This window comes from Thunnus thynnus, chromosome 12, assembly GCF_963924715.1.
Source record: "Thunnus thynnus chromosome 12, fThuThy2.1, whole genome shotgun sequence".
NCBI classification, from domain to species: domain Eukaryota; kingdom Metazoa; phylum Chordata; class Actinopteri; order Scombriformes; family Scombridae; genus Thunnus; species Thunnus thynnus.
In genome coordinates this window covers 4,718,089-4,736,058 of record NC_089528.1, presented here as the reverse complement: position 1 = coordinate 4,736,058, position 17,970 = coordinate 4,718,089, and the positions used below count along the sequence as shown (strand labels likewise).

At 38.4% G+C, this 17,970-nt stretch overlaps 1 protein-coding gene across 3 annotated transcripts; it reads right to left on the bottom strand.

Annotated features, from left to right (window-relative positions):
* Positions 1 to 973: 973 nt before the first annotated feature.
* On the bottom strand, positions 974 to 13,448 carry LOC137193647 (myosin-7-like). 3 transcript variants are annotated; one of them, XM_067604924.1, is made up of 39 exons: positions 13,341 to 13,448; positions 13,046 to 13,082; positions 12,219 to 12,427; positions 11,992 to 12,135; positions 11,743 to 11,899; positions 11,625 to 11,652; positions 11,431 to 11,539; positions 11,227 to 11,319; positions 11,058 to 11,121; positions 10,467 to 10,565; positions 10,263 to 10,366; positions 10,021 to 10,159; positions 9,298 to 9,416; positions 9,058 to 9,207; positions 8,780 to 8,950; positions 8,300 to 8,609; positions 8,062 to 8,138; positions 7,569 to 7,774; positions 7,309 to 7,432; positions 7,077 to 7,213; positions 6,276 to 6,531; positions 5,936 to 6,178; positions 5,674 to 5,850; positions 5,442 to 5,587; positions 5,266 to 5,356; positions 4,767 to 5,156; positions 4,512 to 4,638; positions 4,320 to 4,438; positions 4,042 to 4,238; positions 3,782 to 3,965; positions 3,541 to 3,706; positions 3,332 to 3,456; positions 2,914 to 3,222; positions 2,612 to 2,815; positions 2,225 to 2,521; positions 1,961 to 2,065; positions 1,774 to 1,869; positions 1,452 to 1,586; positions 974 to 1,097 (listed from the first exon to the last, which is right to left on the bottom strand). In XM_067604924.1, the coding sequence occupies exons 3-39, from the start codon at positions 12,417 to 12,419 to the stop codon at positions 1,077 to 1,079; spliced, it is 5,820 nt and encodes a 1,939-aa protein (XP_067461025.1). In that variant the 5' UTR covers positions 12,420 to 12,427; positions 13,046 to 13,082; positions 13,341 to 13,448; the 3' UTR covers positions 974 to 1,076. The 3 variants fall into 3 exon arrangements, with proteins under 3 accessions (XP_067461025.1, XP_067461023.1, XP_067461024.1); XM_067604922.1 differs by having other exon boundaries at positions 11,227 to 11,539; XM_067604923.1 differs by having other exon boundaries at positions 11,227 to 11,539; positions 13,046 to 13,077; positions 13,341 to 13,357.
* Between the last annotated feature and the right edge of the window lie 4,522 nt (positions 13,449 to 17,970).

Below are 17,970 nucleotides of genomic sequence, written 5' to 3'. Positions count from 1 at the left end.
GGTGGAAAAGCCCTCCCACTGTCATCACGGGAAATCATGCTTTGAAAAGACTATTCAAGTTCAGTAGACTTCAACCATTCAGTTTTGGTATGTTGCCAATGTTGCATTATGTTTTATTTAATCCTGCAATTCTGTTAGTTGACAGTTTAATATAAAACCATTGGCATCATTTATGTTCTATACCTCTAAAGTGAAACGTAACATTGTATGGTCTTCTAGTGGTTTAAGTTCTCACCCCACTGCAGTGTTGGAGAAGTGTTTACAACAGTGGTTACAAGCACACTTCTGACCACACATCAGTGTCGCTGGTTGTGGTCAGAGGTGCAACGCAATACATTATATAAGTATAAGTGATCATTGTCTATTTAGCAATAATTATCTACATACGTACTAGTGGTATGGCAATGTTGATTAATGTGCTATACTGGACATGAAGTTCATAAAATGAATACAGTACAGCTAATGACATTTCAAACAGTATAAAACTGTCTTTCTACCATTACACAGTTAAGTCATGAAATGCCACAACTAACATCTAACACAACTTAACATTTTAGTGGACATTTTTTGCTAACTATTATCTGGTATATTGATACACAGACCATAATATACAGTCTGTACTTTAGACAAGAATATACTTGATCTGCTTGTATGTCCATCAGTATGTCACTGTATGTACTGTATGTCAAGGGTAACACCAGCATACCAACTCCAATCCACATTATTTTGATTAACCATTTGCACAGAAGAAAATCCATTTTGTTTTAAAAATGCTTGTTGGAGTTTTTGTGCAGTGATTGTGTGGCTACATTGTTATATTCTATGAACAGGTTATAATTATAGTATTGTATTTACAGACTTGTTACAAACATGTTATAAGATCCCAGTTTATTTTTAAGTGTTACTAGTCTCATAGGGTTTTTTTCAAATGTACTAAGACATGGTAAAGTTAGCAAAAAAAGCCAAAGCACAGTTTGAGATGCAGATTCATTTTATTCTACTGAACAACTGACATGCTTAGGGAGACACCATCAGTCAGACAAGTGCCTCAGAGACAAGAATTTATTCCATCAGCTTCATTCCTCATCATGTCCTTTCTGAAATAAGAGAAAGAAAAAATGTAAGCAATGAGACACATTTCTTTTCTATTTTTTTTAATGTATTACAATTTGTGAAGCAATGGAACAATCAAAACATTTTGAAGATTCACTGTCACTATTATTATACTGTTGGCATTTGTGAATTCTGGTAGGATTGTATTATCTGGCTCATCAGCAGTATGGATTCTGATGGGACAAAATGCTGTAGTTTACATGGCATGTTATTATGTATTTCAATCATAATACAATATCCAGATGACAGCCGCATTAACATTAGGATTAGAGTTTGTCAGTGTTATATTGTGTTCATAACATAAAAATGAAAAAGTTTTTAAAAAATCAAGAACTGACCTTTGACCCCGCATCACGGCTCTTGGCACGTAGCTTGTTGACCTGGCTCTCAGCAATGTCAGCTCTTTCTTCAGCTTCATCAAGCTCGTGTTGAAGCTTACGGAACTTGCCCAGATGAGAATTGGCCTGTTCCTCCTGTTAAAGGTAAATTAAAGAAATACAATTACTCACTGAATGGGGAAAGAAACCTGTCACCTGGCTTTTACTGTATTGAGCAAGAAATGGGCATGGTATGAAATATGCGCACAGGTGCTGTTGGCTTGGACAGCTTTTATGCTTTTTTTTCCTTTAATAGTTTCCCTAAAATACTGAGAGTGCTTACAGCCTCCTCTGCGTTTCTCTTGTAGGATTTGACTTTCAGCTGTAGCTTGTCTACCAGATCTTGCAGTCGGGAAAGATTCTTACGATCCTCTTCTGTCTGAAAACAAAAAAAGAACAAAATAATTGCAATTTTGAATAGAAATTACACTCTCAGTGCTCCACCGTTTCTTAAATGAATTGAAACTTACTTGATAGGTCAACTCTTTGATTCGTCTCTCATATTTTCGCACTCCTTTGACAGCTTCGCTGGACTTTCTTTGTTCAAGCTCTACTTCACTTTCCAGTTCTCTGATCTGTTGGAGACAAGTCATAAAGATTGGGCTGGTTATATTAAATGTTTTGGGGTAGACTTTTTGATTACAGTTCTAATATGTTCAATATGTGAAATTATGATGATTTAGTGTTTTTGATTTGATTTTTCATTTGATTTCTCTTAAATGATTGATACTCACCCTGGACTCAAGCTTCTGCACTTGCTTCTTGCCTCCCTTCATGGCAATCTGTTCAGCTTCATCCAGACGGTGCTGCAGGTCTTTGATGGTTTGCTCCATGTTCTTCTTCATACGCTCCAGGTGAGCGCTGGTGTCCTGCTCTTTCTTCAGCTCCTCTGCCATCATGGCAGCATCAGTAATGGCCTTCTTGGCCTTCTCTTCAGCATTTCTGCACTCCTGCAATGCATCTTCTACTTCTGTCTGAAACTGGGCTGTATCAGACTCCAGTTTCTTCTTTTGGTTTAGCAAACTTGTGTTCTGGGTGAATGCAAAATTTTATCAGCGAATTGTTCAGTAAATTGAAAATAATAGAAAAGAACTGTGCCAAATGCAATGACTGCATCTTACCTGTGAGTGCAGTAGCTGCACCCTCTCACTAACATCCAGCAGCTCTTGCTCAGCAAGTTTGCGACCTCTCTCAGTTTGTTCAAGACCAGACCTGAGTTCCTCCACCTCAGCCTGAAGCAGATTGTTGCGTCTCTCAACAATTGCAATGTTTTCCTTCAAATCATCAGTGGCTCGAAGAGAGTCATCAAGCTGGAGCTGGGCATCCTGGAAGAGTGTGGCGTTTAGTATGAAGCAGGTCAAATCAAGTGATGACCTAATACAGTATGTCATAGGTGTTATTTTATTTGAAATAAAATACATACCTTAAGATGTGTATGAACAGATTTAAGTTGTTTCTGGGCCTCGGCTGCCTGCCTGTTGGCCTGGCTTAGCTGGATCTCCATCTCATTGAGGTCTCCCTCCATCTTCTTTTTCAAACGGAGGGCCTCATTCCTGCTGCGAGTCTCTGCCTCAAGAGAGCTCTGAAGAGTATCCACAATTCGCTGTTGGTTTCTCTTTGCTTGCTCCATCTCTTCATCTTTCTCGGCCAGCTTTCGCTCAATGTCAGCCTTCACCTGATTGAACTCTAGCTGGGCTCTAAGAATCTTTCCTTCCTCATGTTCCAAAGAGGCCTAGAAAGACAAAAAGAATCTCACATAGATTATTTTTAATGGGATTTTACTTGTTGCAGATTAAGTGCATTAAGGTGTTTGAGGTCCTTCATCAGAAGGCAAAACATACCTCTGCCTCTTCCAGAGCTGTTTGAATGTCAGACTTCTCCTGTTCCAACTGCTTTCGAATCTTCTCAAGCTCATGAATACTCTTTCCACCCTCACCAATTTGTTCAGTGAGGTCAGATATTTCCTCTATGGGTCAAAATGTAACAAACTGTTAATGTATTATCATAAGAAAATAATTCATAGAAGGTTTTTAACAATTAATTTGTTGACCTTGTAAGTTCTTGTTCTCTCTCTTCATGGTCTCCAGATGCTCGATAGATTCCTCATAGGAGTTCTTCAGTTTGAAGAGCTCAGTGCTCAGAGACCTGGCTTCCTTCTGAGAGCTCTCCAGCTCTGTTTGAGACTCCTCATACTTCTGTTTCCATTCTGCCAAGACCTGCGAAATAGTTCACGTTTTAGATAAATGGTTTACCTTATACCTGCAGTAAAATAATAGGTAATGAATGTAAACCTTGTCAAAGTTTCTTTGCTTCTTGTCCAGAGCAGCAGCAGCAGCGTTAGACCTCTCCACATCCACCATGAGATCTTCAATCTCATTCTGCAGTCTGTGTTTGGTCTTCTCCAGAGAAGAACATTTAGCATTCACTGCTTCAACTGCCTCCTCAGCATCCTGCAGACGCTGAGCCAGCTTCTTTCTGGATTAGGATTTTATTCAGGATTAATTGCTTTTTAATTTTCAGTGTTGTTCGCATTAAAATATATTTTACTTACTTGGCCTCCTCCAGTTCCTCGGTCCTCTGGATGGCATCAGTTTCATACTTAGTTCTCCACTGAGCCACCTCAGAGTTGGCCTTGGACATGCTGCGCTGCAGTTCAGCCTTGGCCTCCTGCTCTTCCTCATACTGCTCCCTGAGCAGGTCACAGTCATGGCGAGCAGACTGCACTGCATGTGCTAATGCATTCTTGGCCTGAAATGAGAGTATACCTTCCAGCATCTTTATGTACCAACATCTGAACCAAAGAAGTTCTCACTGGTATTTGGATGCTACCTTGACTTCCTCCTCCAGTTGTCTTTTAAGGTCTTCAATTTGTTGAGTGTAGGACTGTTTTCCTCTGGTGAGTTGAGACACTAGGGAATCCTTTTCCTCAAGCTGCCTTGCAAGTTCACCTAATTTTGAGAAAAGAATAAAATGAGTACTTCATAACACCAAACAAACCCACTGTTCAGAACAAATGCATACCATTCTCAGTCTGAAGCTTTGCCTTCTGCATGGTGAAGTCATTAATGGTACGCTGTCCCTCATCTGCTTTTGTTTTATATTCATTCATTTGGTCTTCCAGAGACCTGGTCATTTTCTCCAAATTATTCTGAAATTGAAAAGCATTAACAATGGCACATAAAGAACTTGAGAGGGGTCACGTTTGTCAAAGTCTTACAAAGAAAGTTTTGATAACAAAATCAGTAGACCAACATATAATACATAAAAGTATTTTACCTTAGACTTCACAAGCTGTTCCATATTGGAGACCACATCATCCAGTTCCAGTCTGAGCTCACTCTTCTCCTTCTCCAGTTTCTGCTTGACTCTCTGCAGGTTGTCAATCTGCTCCCCCAGGTCAGCAACAGTGTCAGCTTGTTTCTTCCTCAGTGTAGCAGCAGTGGCTTCATGCTGCAGAGTGGACTCTTCAAGGTCTCTGCGGAGTTTCTGGAACTCAGCCTCCCTCTTCTTGTTCATCTCAATCTGGGCAGCTGTTGCTCCACCAGCCTCCTCCAGCCTCTCGCTGATCTCCTCCAGCTCTCTTGCCAAGTCTGCTCTCTGCTTTTCCACCTTAGCTCTGGCAGCTCGCTCTGCCTCAAGCTCTTCCTCCAGCTCCTCGATGCGGGCCTAGACCAAAATTAAAGTAAAACTTTATTGTTGCTCTAAATTGTGGTCTTAAAATGTTATATTCATGCACTAGCTTACTCAATTTACTTAATCCCATTTAAATTATTACCTGCAACTCCTTCAATTTTTTCTGGAGCTGTGCATTCATCGACTGTTCATCCTCTAGTTTGCCATTGGTTTGGCTAATTTCAAAATCTTTCCTGTGGATAAAAAAAACGTAAAATGTACCCGCTGACGAATAGTTAAAATCTGATTGTGTTTTTAAAAGTGTTCTTTTCATATTACTTTTTCAGCTTCTCTTCAAGTTGCTGCTTGTCATTTTCGAGGTCCATGATACTCTCTTGGGATAACTTCAGGTCTCCTTCAAGCTTCCGCTTTGCTCTCTCAAGGTCCATACGCACTTTCTTCTCTTGCTCTAGGGACCCTTCAAGCTGTGGGTGGTCATAAATAACTTTATTTTTCAAATGTCATTTACCTTTTGTTACATGCATATCCACCTGATTTTGTAAATTCTTACATCATCCACTTGCTGCTCCAGCTTAGCCTTGGCCTTGGTCAGAGTGTTGACTTTGTCTTCTTCACTCTGCAGGTCATCTAGCGTTTGCTGATGAGCCTCCTGTAAGGCTTTCTTTTCCTTGGTCAACTTTGCAATTATTTCCTCCAAAGCAGCCATTTCCTCAGTCAGGTTTTTTACCTATTGCCAGAAGACATTTTTATCAAAGACTTAGACATGGATGTTATTTGGGACACACAGAGTCATTTTAAGTGTTTTGCAGTACCTTGTTTTCAGTGGCATGCTTCTCTTTTTCCACTTTAGCCAGAGTCAACTCTAAGTCATCTATGTCTTTCTTCAGCTCAGAGCACTCGTCCTCCAGCTTCCTCTTCTTAGCAGTGAGTTCAGCATTCATCTCCTCTTCATCCTCCATTCTTTCTGTCAGCTCTTTGAGTTTTGCCTCTAGCTGAATCTTGCTCTTGATCAGGCCCTCGCATCTTTCTTCTGCGTCACACAGATTATCTTGTTCCTGTTATTAAAAACATAAAGCATGCCATACAGTATAAGCAGTCTTATAATATTAGTAATATTTATTGCAATGCTGAAAGGTACAGTTTGAAACATACAGTTTGAACTTGGAGCTGCAGGTCATTCTTCTCTTGGAGGAGAGAAACCATTTTCTCCTCTAGTTCCTTCCTACGAGCTTCAGACTTTGCATAAGCTTCTTTCAACTTCAGGAATTCTTCCTTCATGTTGGCCATCTCCTTCTCAGTCTCTGCTGATTTCAGCAGAGGTTTGATCTTGAAGTACATCTTCATCCAGGGCCAATTTTTGACCCCCATGAAGGCACGGACGTTCCACTGGATCACAAGTAGTGCATCCCTGTTGATAACAGATTATCATTGTCTTTAAGTCTTTTCCAGCGGTGAAGATCCAATTTTAACCTGATTGCAACAAATATCCTCCTCAATACACCCTAAAACAATTCTCTACCTTCACAATAGTCTCCTGTTCTTGATGTTTATTGCAATGACAGTAATTTACATTTACATTTTTTTATTTGGCAGATGTTTTTATCCAAATCCACTTACAAGCGAGGCATTAGATGACAGTGACTCTAAAAGAGCTGCGGTACAAATTCTCAAGTAGATGACTAGGTACAAGTGCAATGAGAAAGTGCACTGGACAGAAGTGATTGTTTTTTGTTTTGTTTTGTTAATAATTAAAGTAAGAAATGACTGGAAGTAGACAAGTGCATAAGAAACAACAAGAAAGTAGCGCAACAGTCAACAAAGTGCTTAAGGTTTAAGGGGCTCAGTCAAACTGTTTGGTTTGTGTACTGAAGGTAGAGTACATGTGAATTTTGAGGTACTGCTTTTTGTCAAGGGTTTTTGTTGAGAAGGTCTGGTCCTGCTGTGAGCTCTTACCTGCGTTCAACAATCTTCTGGAATTCAATTCTTGCTAGAAGGCCTCGTGACCGAGCTTGGATGCCAGTGATGATTAGAGCTAATCGGTCATCTCGCATCTCCTCTAGCTGACCCAGAAGTCCAGCTTTGAAGAACACCTTTTTTTATAGGGGCAGATTTGATAGTCAGTAATTACATACAGTATCTGTTATACATATCGCATATTCTCTTAACCAACACTGAAAACACTCACCTTGGTGTGCCCCAGTTTGTACTGCTCATGGTCAATATCCAGAGAACCCAACAGTTTCTCAGCAGCCTTCTTGTTGTCGATGAACTGTCCCTCAGGAATGGCATTAGGATTCAAAATACGGTATCTTTGACAATAATACAACAGATGAAATGTTTTGCATGTTGTGAAAATATCTTATAAAACACCTCAACAATTCTGACATTACAATAACTTCAGTGCATTTGTAGTTTTAAATGTAGATTTGTTCATCAGATGCAAACCTCTGTTTGAAATCTCCATAGAGGATTCTGTTGGGGAAGCCCTTTCTGCAAATCCTGATGCCTTCCAGCACACCGTTACAGCGCAGCTGGTGCATCACCAGAGGGTTCTCCATGGCCCCAGGAGTCTTGGTCTCATTGGGGATGATGCAGCGCACAAAGTGAGGGTGAGTAGACCTCAAGTTGGTCATCAGCTTGTTCAGGTTCTCCTGCAAGTTTTGAACACATACCTTTTTTCATTTTCATTTTTTTTTTAAATTACATTGTTTATCAGAACTCAGTAATTATCTTTGTTTATATCCTGGGGAAAGTATGTTGTACACAGTACTGTTGGTAAATTATTGACCAGAAGAACATTTTTAGACCCTCTTTTCATCTTTGCTGTATTCCAATAGCCTTGCAATTACATGTGATGTTGGTATTATTATAGTGCTTCTAGCATAGATCAATAACCACTGTTGAAAATGTGAATTTTAAAAGAACATAGAAATCTCACCCTGTGCAAAGCTGATACAGTTTGGAAGGAGGAGCCTTTCTTCTTGGCACCTTTGCCCTTCCCACCACCCTCCTGAGCTAAATAAAAATCACTCTGTCAAATATAATCCACAGAAAACTGTACAAAAACTGTACAGTAATTTAATCTATATCAAGATGTTAATCATGATATTATTGTTGTATTACTTGAAGTTTTAATTGATTTGCACAATGTTTTACTATTATCAATGTCAACATACCTGACTCAGCTCCTGCATACCCGGCAAAAAGGTTGGCTAAAAGCTTGAGATTAGACTTCTGGAAAAGACCGACAACAGTCTCATTCAGAGGATCCTTGTTCTTCACCAGCCAGTTGTTGATATTATAATCAACAGTTCCAGCATAATGAACGAGGGAGAAATGAGCTTCTGGTTTCCCTTTGACAATTCTAGGCTTCTGGAAGTTGTTGGATTTTCCCAGGTGGTTGTCATAGAGTTTAGCTTTAAAGGTAGCATCACTGGCTTTGGGGAACATGCACTCCTCTTCAAGGATGGACATGATACCCATGGGCTGAGGAGAATACAATGAAAAAAGTAATATATTTTCTCTTCTTTGTAAGACAAGCAAAATAAATAGATATTAGGTTTCAGGAAAAACCTACAGAAATAACTATAGAAATACCTGGGTAATGTAACATAATGATAATTTTCTGATTTGCCCAAATAAATCCAAAAACTCACCTTTTCAATCAGATCAATACAGGCCTGCAAGTCCATACCAAAATCTATGAAAACCCATTCAATGCCCTCTTTCTTGTACTCTTCCTGTTCCAGTACAAACATGTGGTGGTTGAAAAACTGTTGCAGTTTTTCATTGGTGAAGTTGATGCACAGCTGCTCAAAGGTGTTGAACTGTAATAATATGGATAATATAAAAATTAGCTCAGGCATAAAAATGCAAAGCAAAGCAAAAATATTAATTAAGTTCACAAGCTTTGCATTTTCCATTCCAAACTCACATCAAAGATCTCAAATCCAGCGATGTCCAGTACACCAATGAAATACTGGCGAGGCTGCTTGGTGTCCAGGGATTGGTTAATACGGACTACCATCCACAGAAACATCTTCTCATACACTGACTTAGACAGTGCACCAATAGCATAGTAGACCTAACAAGGAAATGCATAAAAATGACCTGACTAAACCTTTCAGGACTTTATTTTGGAATTGAACTAAAAAGTCATGCTGTATACTCTTACCTGAGCAACATTTTGTCCCTTGGTGACCCACTCATTTCCTACTTTGACTCTTGGATGACAGAGACCTTTGATGAGGTCAGCAGAGTTCAGGCCCATCAGATAAGCTACTTTGTCAGCATCTGAGGAAGTGAGGATATACATGAGTCATATAAACAAAAAAAGTCTCTGCTCTCAGCTTTTTTCTGTCAGGGTGCAACATGACACCCTTTACTTTGCTCTCAAGTTTTAATTTGGAACTTGTTGTGACCATTGAAATTATTTTGGGCAAACTTTGTGAATAATACAGGATTTGATTGACGTGGATAAACTCTTCTTTTTGATACAGTCTCAGTTTATGACTTGTAACGGCTCCAAGGGATTATTTTTTACATTAAAATCTTGCTTAGTGCAGCTTTAAAACAGGTTCAGATTCAGTTGGTGTAGGGGCTCAGCTGTCACGTGGTGTGCAAGAGTCTGAATTGCACGGACACAGCTGCTCTCATGATGTCAATCTCATTCATTTGTATTTGTTTATATCTTTAGTCTCAATGTAGCAAATGCAAAATGTCAAACAAACCCTTAATACCAAAAGCAAGAACTGAAAAAAATCCTTGCTCCGTTGTAACTATGTGATATAGTATACTGATATGTAAAAACACAGATGGTTGAAAATTTTATCTGATCAAATTATTATTAAATAATAATTATAATAATACACTTCCACATATTATATAACTCTCTCACCTTCAGTGCCATCAGCCTCTGCCTGCTCTTCTCGCTGCTTCTGCTTAAACTTCATGTTACCATAATGCATGATGGCACCAGTCAACTTGTAAATACTGTTCTTCTCTTCCTGAGTGAAGCCCAGTACATCGAAGGCATCCTGAATGAAATCAAAAAATGTAATTCTGGTATTTCCTTATTTTGTTATAAATTGATGTATGGCTAAAACTTGTTTGCTGTTGTGAATCGAAGATTCAGCTCACATCAGTGGCCATCAGCTCTTCAGAATCATTGATTGAGGTCACTGTTGTCTCTCCTTGAGAGATGAAAGCGTAGTCGTAGGGATTGTTGGTGATAAGCAGCATTTCTAAAAGGACATTTCACAAAAAGATAAATATTTATTTTGTATTACAACACATTATACTCTAATAACCATATATCATATGTACTGTATATTGCACACTTACCCAGAAGTTCAGGCTTTTGCTGAGACAAGATCTGGTAGAAAATGTGGTAGTCCCTCTCAGCTTTGAGCTGATAAGTCACACGGGACTTTTCCAGAAGGTCTGTTAGAGATGTAATATATGTTAGGTTATTATGTTCCAGCATGGGACTATTTGCTGTATAGGTGTAGGTTTAGCTACAATTACGAAACAAAATTGTTGGCGCTTCTGCAATTTAATGTCGGAACATTTTGTTTTACATAGGTGGCACATTGACTCAGTGGTTACAACAATAATCTCCTGTGTTTTGCAAAGGCCTCTCTGTATTGAGTCTGTTTGTTCTCCCTGTATCTGTGTGGGTTTCTTGGGTCACTCAGATTTCCTACCGCAGTCCAAAGACATGTCGGTGAGGAAAACTGGCGACTCACAATTTCCTACCAGTTTGAGTGTAAATTTGTGTGTTTGCTCAATATGTGTGTTAGCCCTCTGGGAGACTGGCATCTCGTCCACGATTTACCCTGCCTCTCATGCTGAGATTGGCTCCAGCACCACACAACCCTACAAAGGATAAATGGCTTTGAAATTGGGTGTGTGGATGGATTTAGCCTTACTTACAAGTCTCAATATCAGCAGAGGCCAGCTTTCCTCGGTTGTCAAAATGAATCCTGATGAATTTACCCTGAGAGGAAAAGTAGTGTTCATTTATATTTCTAATATGAAAAAATGAACTCCCAGTCAATTAATGATAATCAAGTAGCCTCACTGCAGTCACACAGATACTCACAAATCTGGAGGAGTTGTCATTCCTGATGGTCTTTGCATTACCAAAGGCCTCCAGAGCGGGGTTAGCCTGAATGATTTGATCCTCCAGGGTGCCCTGTTTTTTAAACAAAGACACAACTTCAGGTTTAGTGTCAATTCTGGGAAAGCTTTTAAAAAAATTGTCTGACTTGCCATTGATATTTTGGTTGTATAATATAATACAAACCTTCTTTTCAGAAGCTGCATCTTTTTTCCCACCTGGGACAGCAGCAATGCTGGCAAAGTACTGAATGACACGCTTGGTGTTGACAGTCTTTCCAGCACCAGATTCTCCGCTGAGTAGAGGAGATATAAAAAGTCTTAGTTCACGACTTTTAAGCCTTATATATTGAAGAGATTTTTATTGGCTGTGTAACTTACGTGATAAGGATTGACTGGTTTTCTCTGTCTGTTGAGAGAAATGATCAAAATATCAGTAACAGATGACATGACTTCACAATTGAATATTAAAAAATGAAGGCTAAAATAGATTATGTACCTGCCAACATGTACTGGTAGGCATTGTCAGAGATGGAGAAGATATGTGGAGGAGCTTCACTCCTCTTCTTTCCTCTGTAGGCAACAACCACCTCTTGGTTGTAGACTGGCAGCCACTTGTAGGGGTTGACAGTCACACAGAACAGCCCAGAGTAGGTCTGCCAAATTAAGAGAGGGATAGAGGATAATGGTTTCAGATGCTGAGATGTCTATCAACGAAGCAAAGTTACACATTAGTAAATTGTCTTACGTAGATCATCCATGCTGCGTAACGTTCTTTGAGGTTAAATAGCACAGCTGGCTCATGGAGGAAGGTGAACATTGCCATGTCTTCAATTTTATCAAACTTTGGTGGATTCTGAGGGTGTACATCACACTCCTTCACTGTGACAGTCTGTGGGAAAAGATAACACATTTCTTAAAGGTCAAGACTTTTGTTCAGCATACATTTGAACTAAATTCATATGACGTACATACCTTTCCAAATTCAGTGTCTGCAGTGACTTTGTCACCATCACGACTACTGATGGTTGCTTTGACGTACTCAACCTCAGGGTCAGGAACAAAGCACTCCCTCTTCATGTCAAATGGACGAGTTTGGGCTTCTAGACGCTCCTTATCTGACTTCCTAAGAAAAGGAGCCGCAGGCCCAAACTCCGCCATGGCTGCATCACCCATTTTTAAACCTGTTAAGAATTTTAAAAATCTTTGACGGTCTGTGATTTTGTTTGTACACAAAGGTATGTCCTAGTGATTAATCATATAAGGCCCAATAAAACACACACAACATAAGGGTTAGGAAAACAGACATACTGTTAGTTTAAGAATAAATTGTATAAATAAATACCAAATAAATAAGACATAATAAACCTTGAAAACACAAGTTTTCTATATCCCTATACAAGAACAGATAAGACAAATAATATTATATTATTAGAATATTTACAAAATTTCCTTTCATTGTCTCGTGAGTGTATGTAATTATTTAAAACCTTTAACCTTTTACATGATGTCTTCAAGTAGAAATGCAGAACTAAGCTTAAATTCATGTATCACCAACATTACAGCCACTAAGTAACAAGTGACAGAGTAACAGACACATGCAGAGGTCCTTTACATTGGATAAATTTGGATGTCTCAGACCTTATGATTTTCAATATCAAACATAACTGCAACCCCAAAAAGGCAGAATCATAACAATTAATTGAGAAGCAAAATACTTTAAAAATAATTGGGTGAACTGTTGTTTTACTGCAGTATGAAAGAATATCACACTGTTACATAAATGCAGTTGTGAATTTTACCTGAGGGGTTTTGCCTCACAGGAAATGAAGATCTGTGCTATTCATATTAAGTAGACAGAAGCAAACCAAATGTCACATTACATCATTGTAAGTTAAGATAAAGCAAGCTTGGCAAGTAAAGAACACAAAGTACAGTAACAGAAATAATCTTCATCACCATAATACATCACTAACCTCTTACAAAAAAATAGTTAACAGCAGAAATTGTATAGCTGAAAGTAATTTCAACATCTCAAGTGAACATTGTCGAACACTGACACACACTTAGGACACGACAGTTGGGTATTTTTCTTACCTTTGACTGTCAACCTCTGTCAAGTGAAATGATGGATCCAGTAGCTGACACCAGGCTTCCTCTCCATTAATAAAGGTTGATACTCAACCAAATATGGGGATGAATATCAGAGAAATGGCATCCAGGTTACATATCACAAAAAGCATTCTCCAAATTGGGTAGAGCCTAGTGCTGCTATTTGTTGCTCTCACTTTGTGGACAACAGAGTAGCTGGACATGACAAAGAAAGGGGATGGCAGGAGGTGGGGGAGCAAGGACAGGCTACAGTCTATCAAGTAATTCTCCTCTGTCCCACTAAGTTATATGAAGTTGTTCTGAAATAATAGTCATCAGTCGGGATGGATGATAAAAATTAAGTACATTTTAAGATGAAAATCAAATTAGTTATTGTTTCTGTGTTGTTTGATTATTCTACATATATGGAAACAATTGTAATAAAAGGAGTAATATCAAATCAGTGCTTATGTAATTATTTCCCATTTATACAGTATGTACTGTATGTCGGGGAATCAACACGTGATGGGACCTAATATACTGTATGCTGCGTAACATCACTAATTAGGCTTTCATCTTGTCATCTTTTGGGATGTTACACATGATTCAGAATACGTATATTGATGGCTATCTGTTGCTTAGAGGAGCGATTCATTTTACTTTATAATGATTTATGTCTTATTCATAACAGACATGTTTCATCTTAGACTTAGCCTCTGCCCTTAAACTAAATAAGGGTGGCTAGCAGGTAACAACAATTTATGTGACATCAAAGATCTCGAGATCTAAAGTTCAATAATATTCTGTCAAGTGATAGGGTGTGAAATACATTTCAAGAGGGAGAATAAAGAGCTGCAGCTGTTGTCTATAGAGAGACAAGACAAGGCCAAGGTCACAGCTGTGAGATCCCTTCTATTATCACTCACCACTGTTCACAGTTAGGTCTATACACTGACTCCAACCCTGTCCACTTGGCATTGTTTCCTTTTCTTTATCATCAATAGAAATATTCAGAGACTGTAGGCCATCCAACTCAAGTTCACATGACATGAATTAGTGGCTTAACATAAGGAGGTGGACCTTAACACTTTTAAATGGCCTGGAACTGTGCTAAACATTCTCTACTTAGAGAACAAATAGGCTTTGGAGATGATCTCATTTCAAAATCTCATTTTATCGTGAGTCAAAAGCACTTACACTTGATACCCAATACAAATTGGCAGCGAGACATGTGAAATAGCTGAAAACCATAAATCTGTAGGAACTGTCACTGATAGTATGCCCTTTTAGGATGTCAATACAAGTGTTATCCACAGTACATTCAATTCATGCAAAAGCTAGGCAGTTGGATGTGTGTAGGGATATAATATAGGTTATTGTAGGGAGTGTTCTAACTTTTGGTTTGTGCCTTGGCATTCTGTATTATCAGCAAATCGTACACAAAACAACAAAAAAGTCCTGAACAAGGCTGAATGAGGTCATTTATACTAACTAGCATTGTACATTTGAATTAGCTATAGTTTTGATGTATCAAATCAGTGCACTACACAGGTTTTAGTGTAACCAAATGTGTGATTATGCTGTGACTCTACATTTATGTTGGGTCTATTCATATGTATATTTTTACCTAAATGTCTTGTGTCTGTGGTGTCCTTGTATTTGAAGTTTCTCAGATATGGTCTTGTATTCAAACATTATCTTAATTGAAATCATTATTATGATGGCCTCTTACTGAACATTAGAAGAAAGAATGCAGCAGTACTGTAAGTATAATAAAAGTACAAACTTTTTATGATGAAGTTAGTGGCTGTGCGTGCAAAGTCCTCATCTTCTTTTAGGTTGTATAATTATTCATATGACATATAAAAGGCTTATTTTTACCTTGATTTACTTTTTAAGGAGCAGATCAGTTTAAAACAAAATTCGTCAAACAACAGAACGAAAGTTATCAAAACTTGTCAAAACCTGTTGTTTTCTACTTGTCGAAGATAAAGGGAAGACTAATTAACTCCTGGTAATGTTTTTAATTGTAATTAAATTAATTAATTTAAGAAAAAATGTGTGTGTGGCACTGTAAATTGTATTTTTTTTAAATCAGATGGTTGGTTTTGTTTAAGTAATCTTTTTCATTGTATTTTCACCTCTCTTTGAATGTTCAAAATAAATTCAGATGAAAAATCTAGATGTGCAACGTTTAATTGTGCTCTAAAACAAATTCATATCACTGTGACCCGTACTTCAGACCTGTACAAAAGGTACCTGCTGTGAGTGCCCTTGGCCTGCTTCTGTTGACACGCCATTGTTTTCTTCTCTTTATCCTTGAGCACAAAGATAACTTGTGAAATTCCTGCTGGCTGCCTTTGGGGGCTTGATGGTACAGAGGACAGTTTGGGGACAGCTTGTGACGTAGATAGTCAGGACAGCTTTTTATTTTTTCTTTGATCAGCAGTGACAGGTGATAAGCCCACGAGAAAACAAGTAATGTACTGTATGTACTACAGTATATGTAGCGTTATGTTGGATACTATATCATTTATATGCAAGAATATTCAATCTGAATCTGTATTCAGACCAAATTTTAAAAATTGCATGCAACTACTCAAGTGTGTCTTACTATGAAGGACACTGAGGCAAGTCAACCTGAAACTAGCATTACTGATGGCAACCAGTACCTTTCTGAAACATGTAAATTGATTTTCTTGACATGATAATTAAAACCCAGGTATACTGAAATCTTACAAAGTATTTTCACCAGTAATGTGACCAAACCTCAGCTGTCTTCTTTTCTATCACATCACATCCTACCAGGCCCTGTCCTTGCTTGCCTTCACTCCAGAATTCTCGTCTCCTTTGCTTATCCCTCTGTCTATTCCAGGCTCTAGTGGAGCACTCAGCCATCCATTAAAGGTCTCATTCCCAGCTGTCCACAGTCCTTGTATCTCTGACTTTTATGATCACATGAACACACAAGGGAAGGTGTGAGGCACCTTGCCTCACTTAAGTTTGAAACTGGAGCCAGCAAAGCTATTGTTAGTATTTGTTCTGTGTTGTTGTGAAAGGTTACTTCTAAGGGGGTTCTGAGTTCTGGCAGAGACTCACTGGAGTTGATTGTTCTCTTGCCTTGTCTTCTCCCCACTCATTCAGACTGTGGACTTCTGTGTGGACTCATATCTTGAGTCCTGCTTTTCTTCTGATGAAGCAATGACCAAGACTGGGTGAATAAAAAGGTACTTTTTACTTTCTTGGATTAATAAATGAGAATCTATTTAAAACACTGCTGATGTGGATAACTGTTAGAGATACAATCTTGTCATAATGTAGTCTTACTATCAATATCTTATTTTGATTGATGAAATGGTGTTGCTTTGATTCACCAGGCATCTTCTGGAGGACTCTACCTCTTAATACGCCAAGTCCAGATTATTTTCTGTCAGTCAGACATCTTTGTCAAGTCTGCCTCTTCTCTGTGTTACAAATGGCCCTCCCTCCTCTGGCTTGAAAAGAGGATGCTCGTTGCTAGAGAAAGACTGACCTCCACTACTGATATGAAGGTTAGTAGTTTCAACTTATCCTAGTTCAGATCTTTTTAGTCTGCAGTCTCATCAAAAGTGAAGGAAATATTATGAGCTACATTTATGTAAAAAGTAAAAGTTGGGTCACCACTGGAGGATGATCAATTTACTGTGTCCAAAAGAGATTTGATATGCGTATGTGGTCATTTTTCAGTTTGGACTGCCTTGCGTAAGAATAATATAACAATACTAAATTGAATTTGTCATTAATGCACACCACAGCTTTTTTTTACAATACTATTTTAGCTATTTTAAAGAGATACTTAGCTGTGGTGTTTCTGTACATCTCATAGCTCACTTGTCAATCAGTGTGTCCACTACTAGGCATGTTGCTCATGCTACCCAGATCTCCTTCTAATAATCCTAAACATGCCATATATGCAAAAACAGCTGCAAACTCAAAATGTGCAGTGGCGCATTCTCCTCAGACATTTTTGCAGTTTCTTAGTTGATGGACTCCTGTCACCAAATTTATTACTGAAATTGTGAAATTTTCCTCAGTTGTGCTAACAAGCAGACTCTACTTAGTCAGTTTTTTCAGTAAAGGATTGAGGTGTTAAATTCTCCTTATCACATTGTCACTTGTGAGGCTTCTTAATTCACTTTCTCCAGTAACCTTGAAATTCATTTAAATATTCAGTTCACTTAAACCACTTGAGAAACACTGTAATTGTGTTTATTTGGAATTGCTATGTTGCAAGAATGACTACGTTAATACATAATACTTGAATTCCAAATAAAAACACCTTACTAATTATTTTTCAGTTGTGTCCAATTATCAGGATTAAAATAGCATGACAGGTGTTATCAGTAGGTAGGGTTACATTGTTCTTTAGCAACTACCTTATTAACCAAACTAAAATAAGATGTACCAGTGCCCTCTGCTGATCATCTGACTGAGTGACTTTTAAACATCAGAAGAATGAGTTCTACAGACTTTACTTGGCTAATGATAACAGATATAGTGAGTCAAAATATATTCGCTATAGTTGTGAATTCTATACACCTGGTCAGATTTTGGCCAAAACCAGACAAGGGGATTTTTTATAAAACTTCTCTTAAGT

Excerpts from the sequence above, each read along its gene's own strand:
- LOC137193647 (XM_067604922.1), bottom strand. The coding sequence starts at position 12,419 with ATGGGTGATGCAGCCATGGCGGAGTTTGGGCCTGCGGCTCCTTTTCTT. Across the intron at positions 11,540-11,624 it reads AACCAGTCAATCCTTATCAC|CGGAGAATCTGGTGCTGGAA; the intron begins GTAAGTTACACA and ends TCCTCTACTCAG. Across the intron at positions 6,532-7,076 it reads CAGAAGATTGTTGAACGCAG|GGATGCACTACTTGTGATCC; the intron begins GTAAGAGCTCAC and ends TGTTATCAACAG.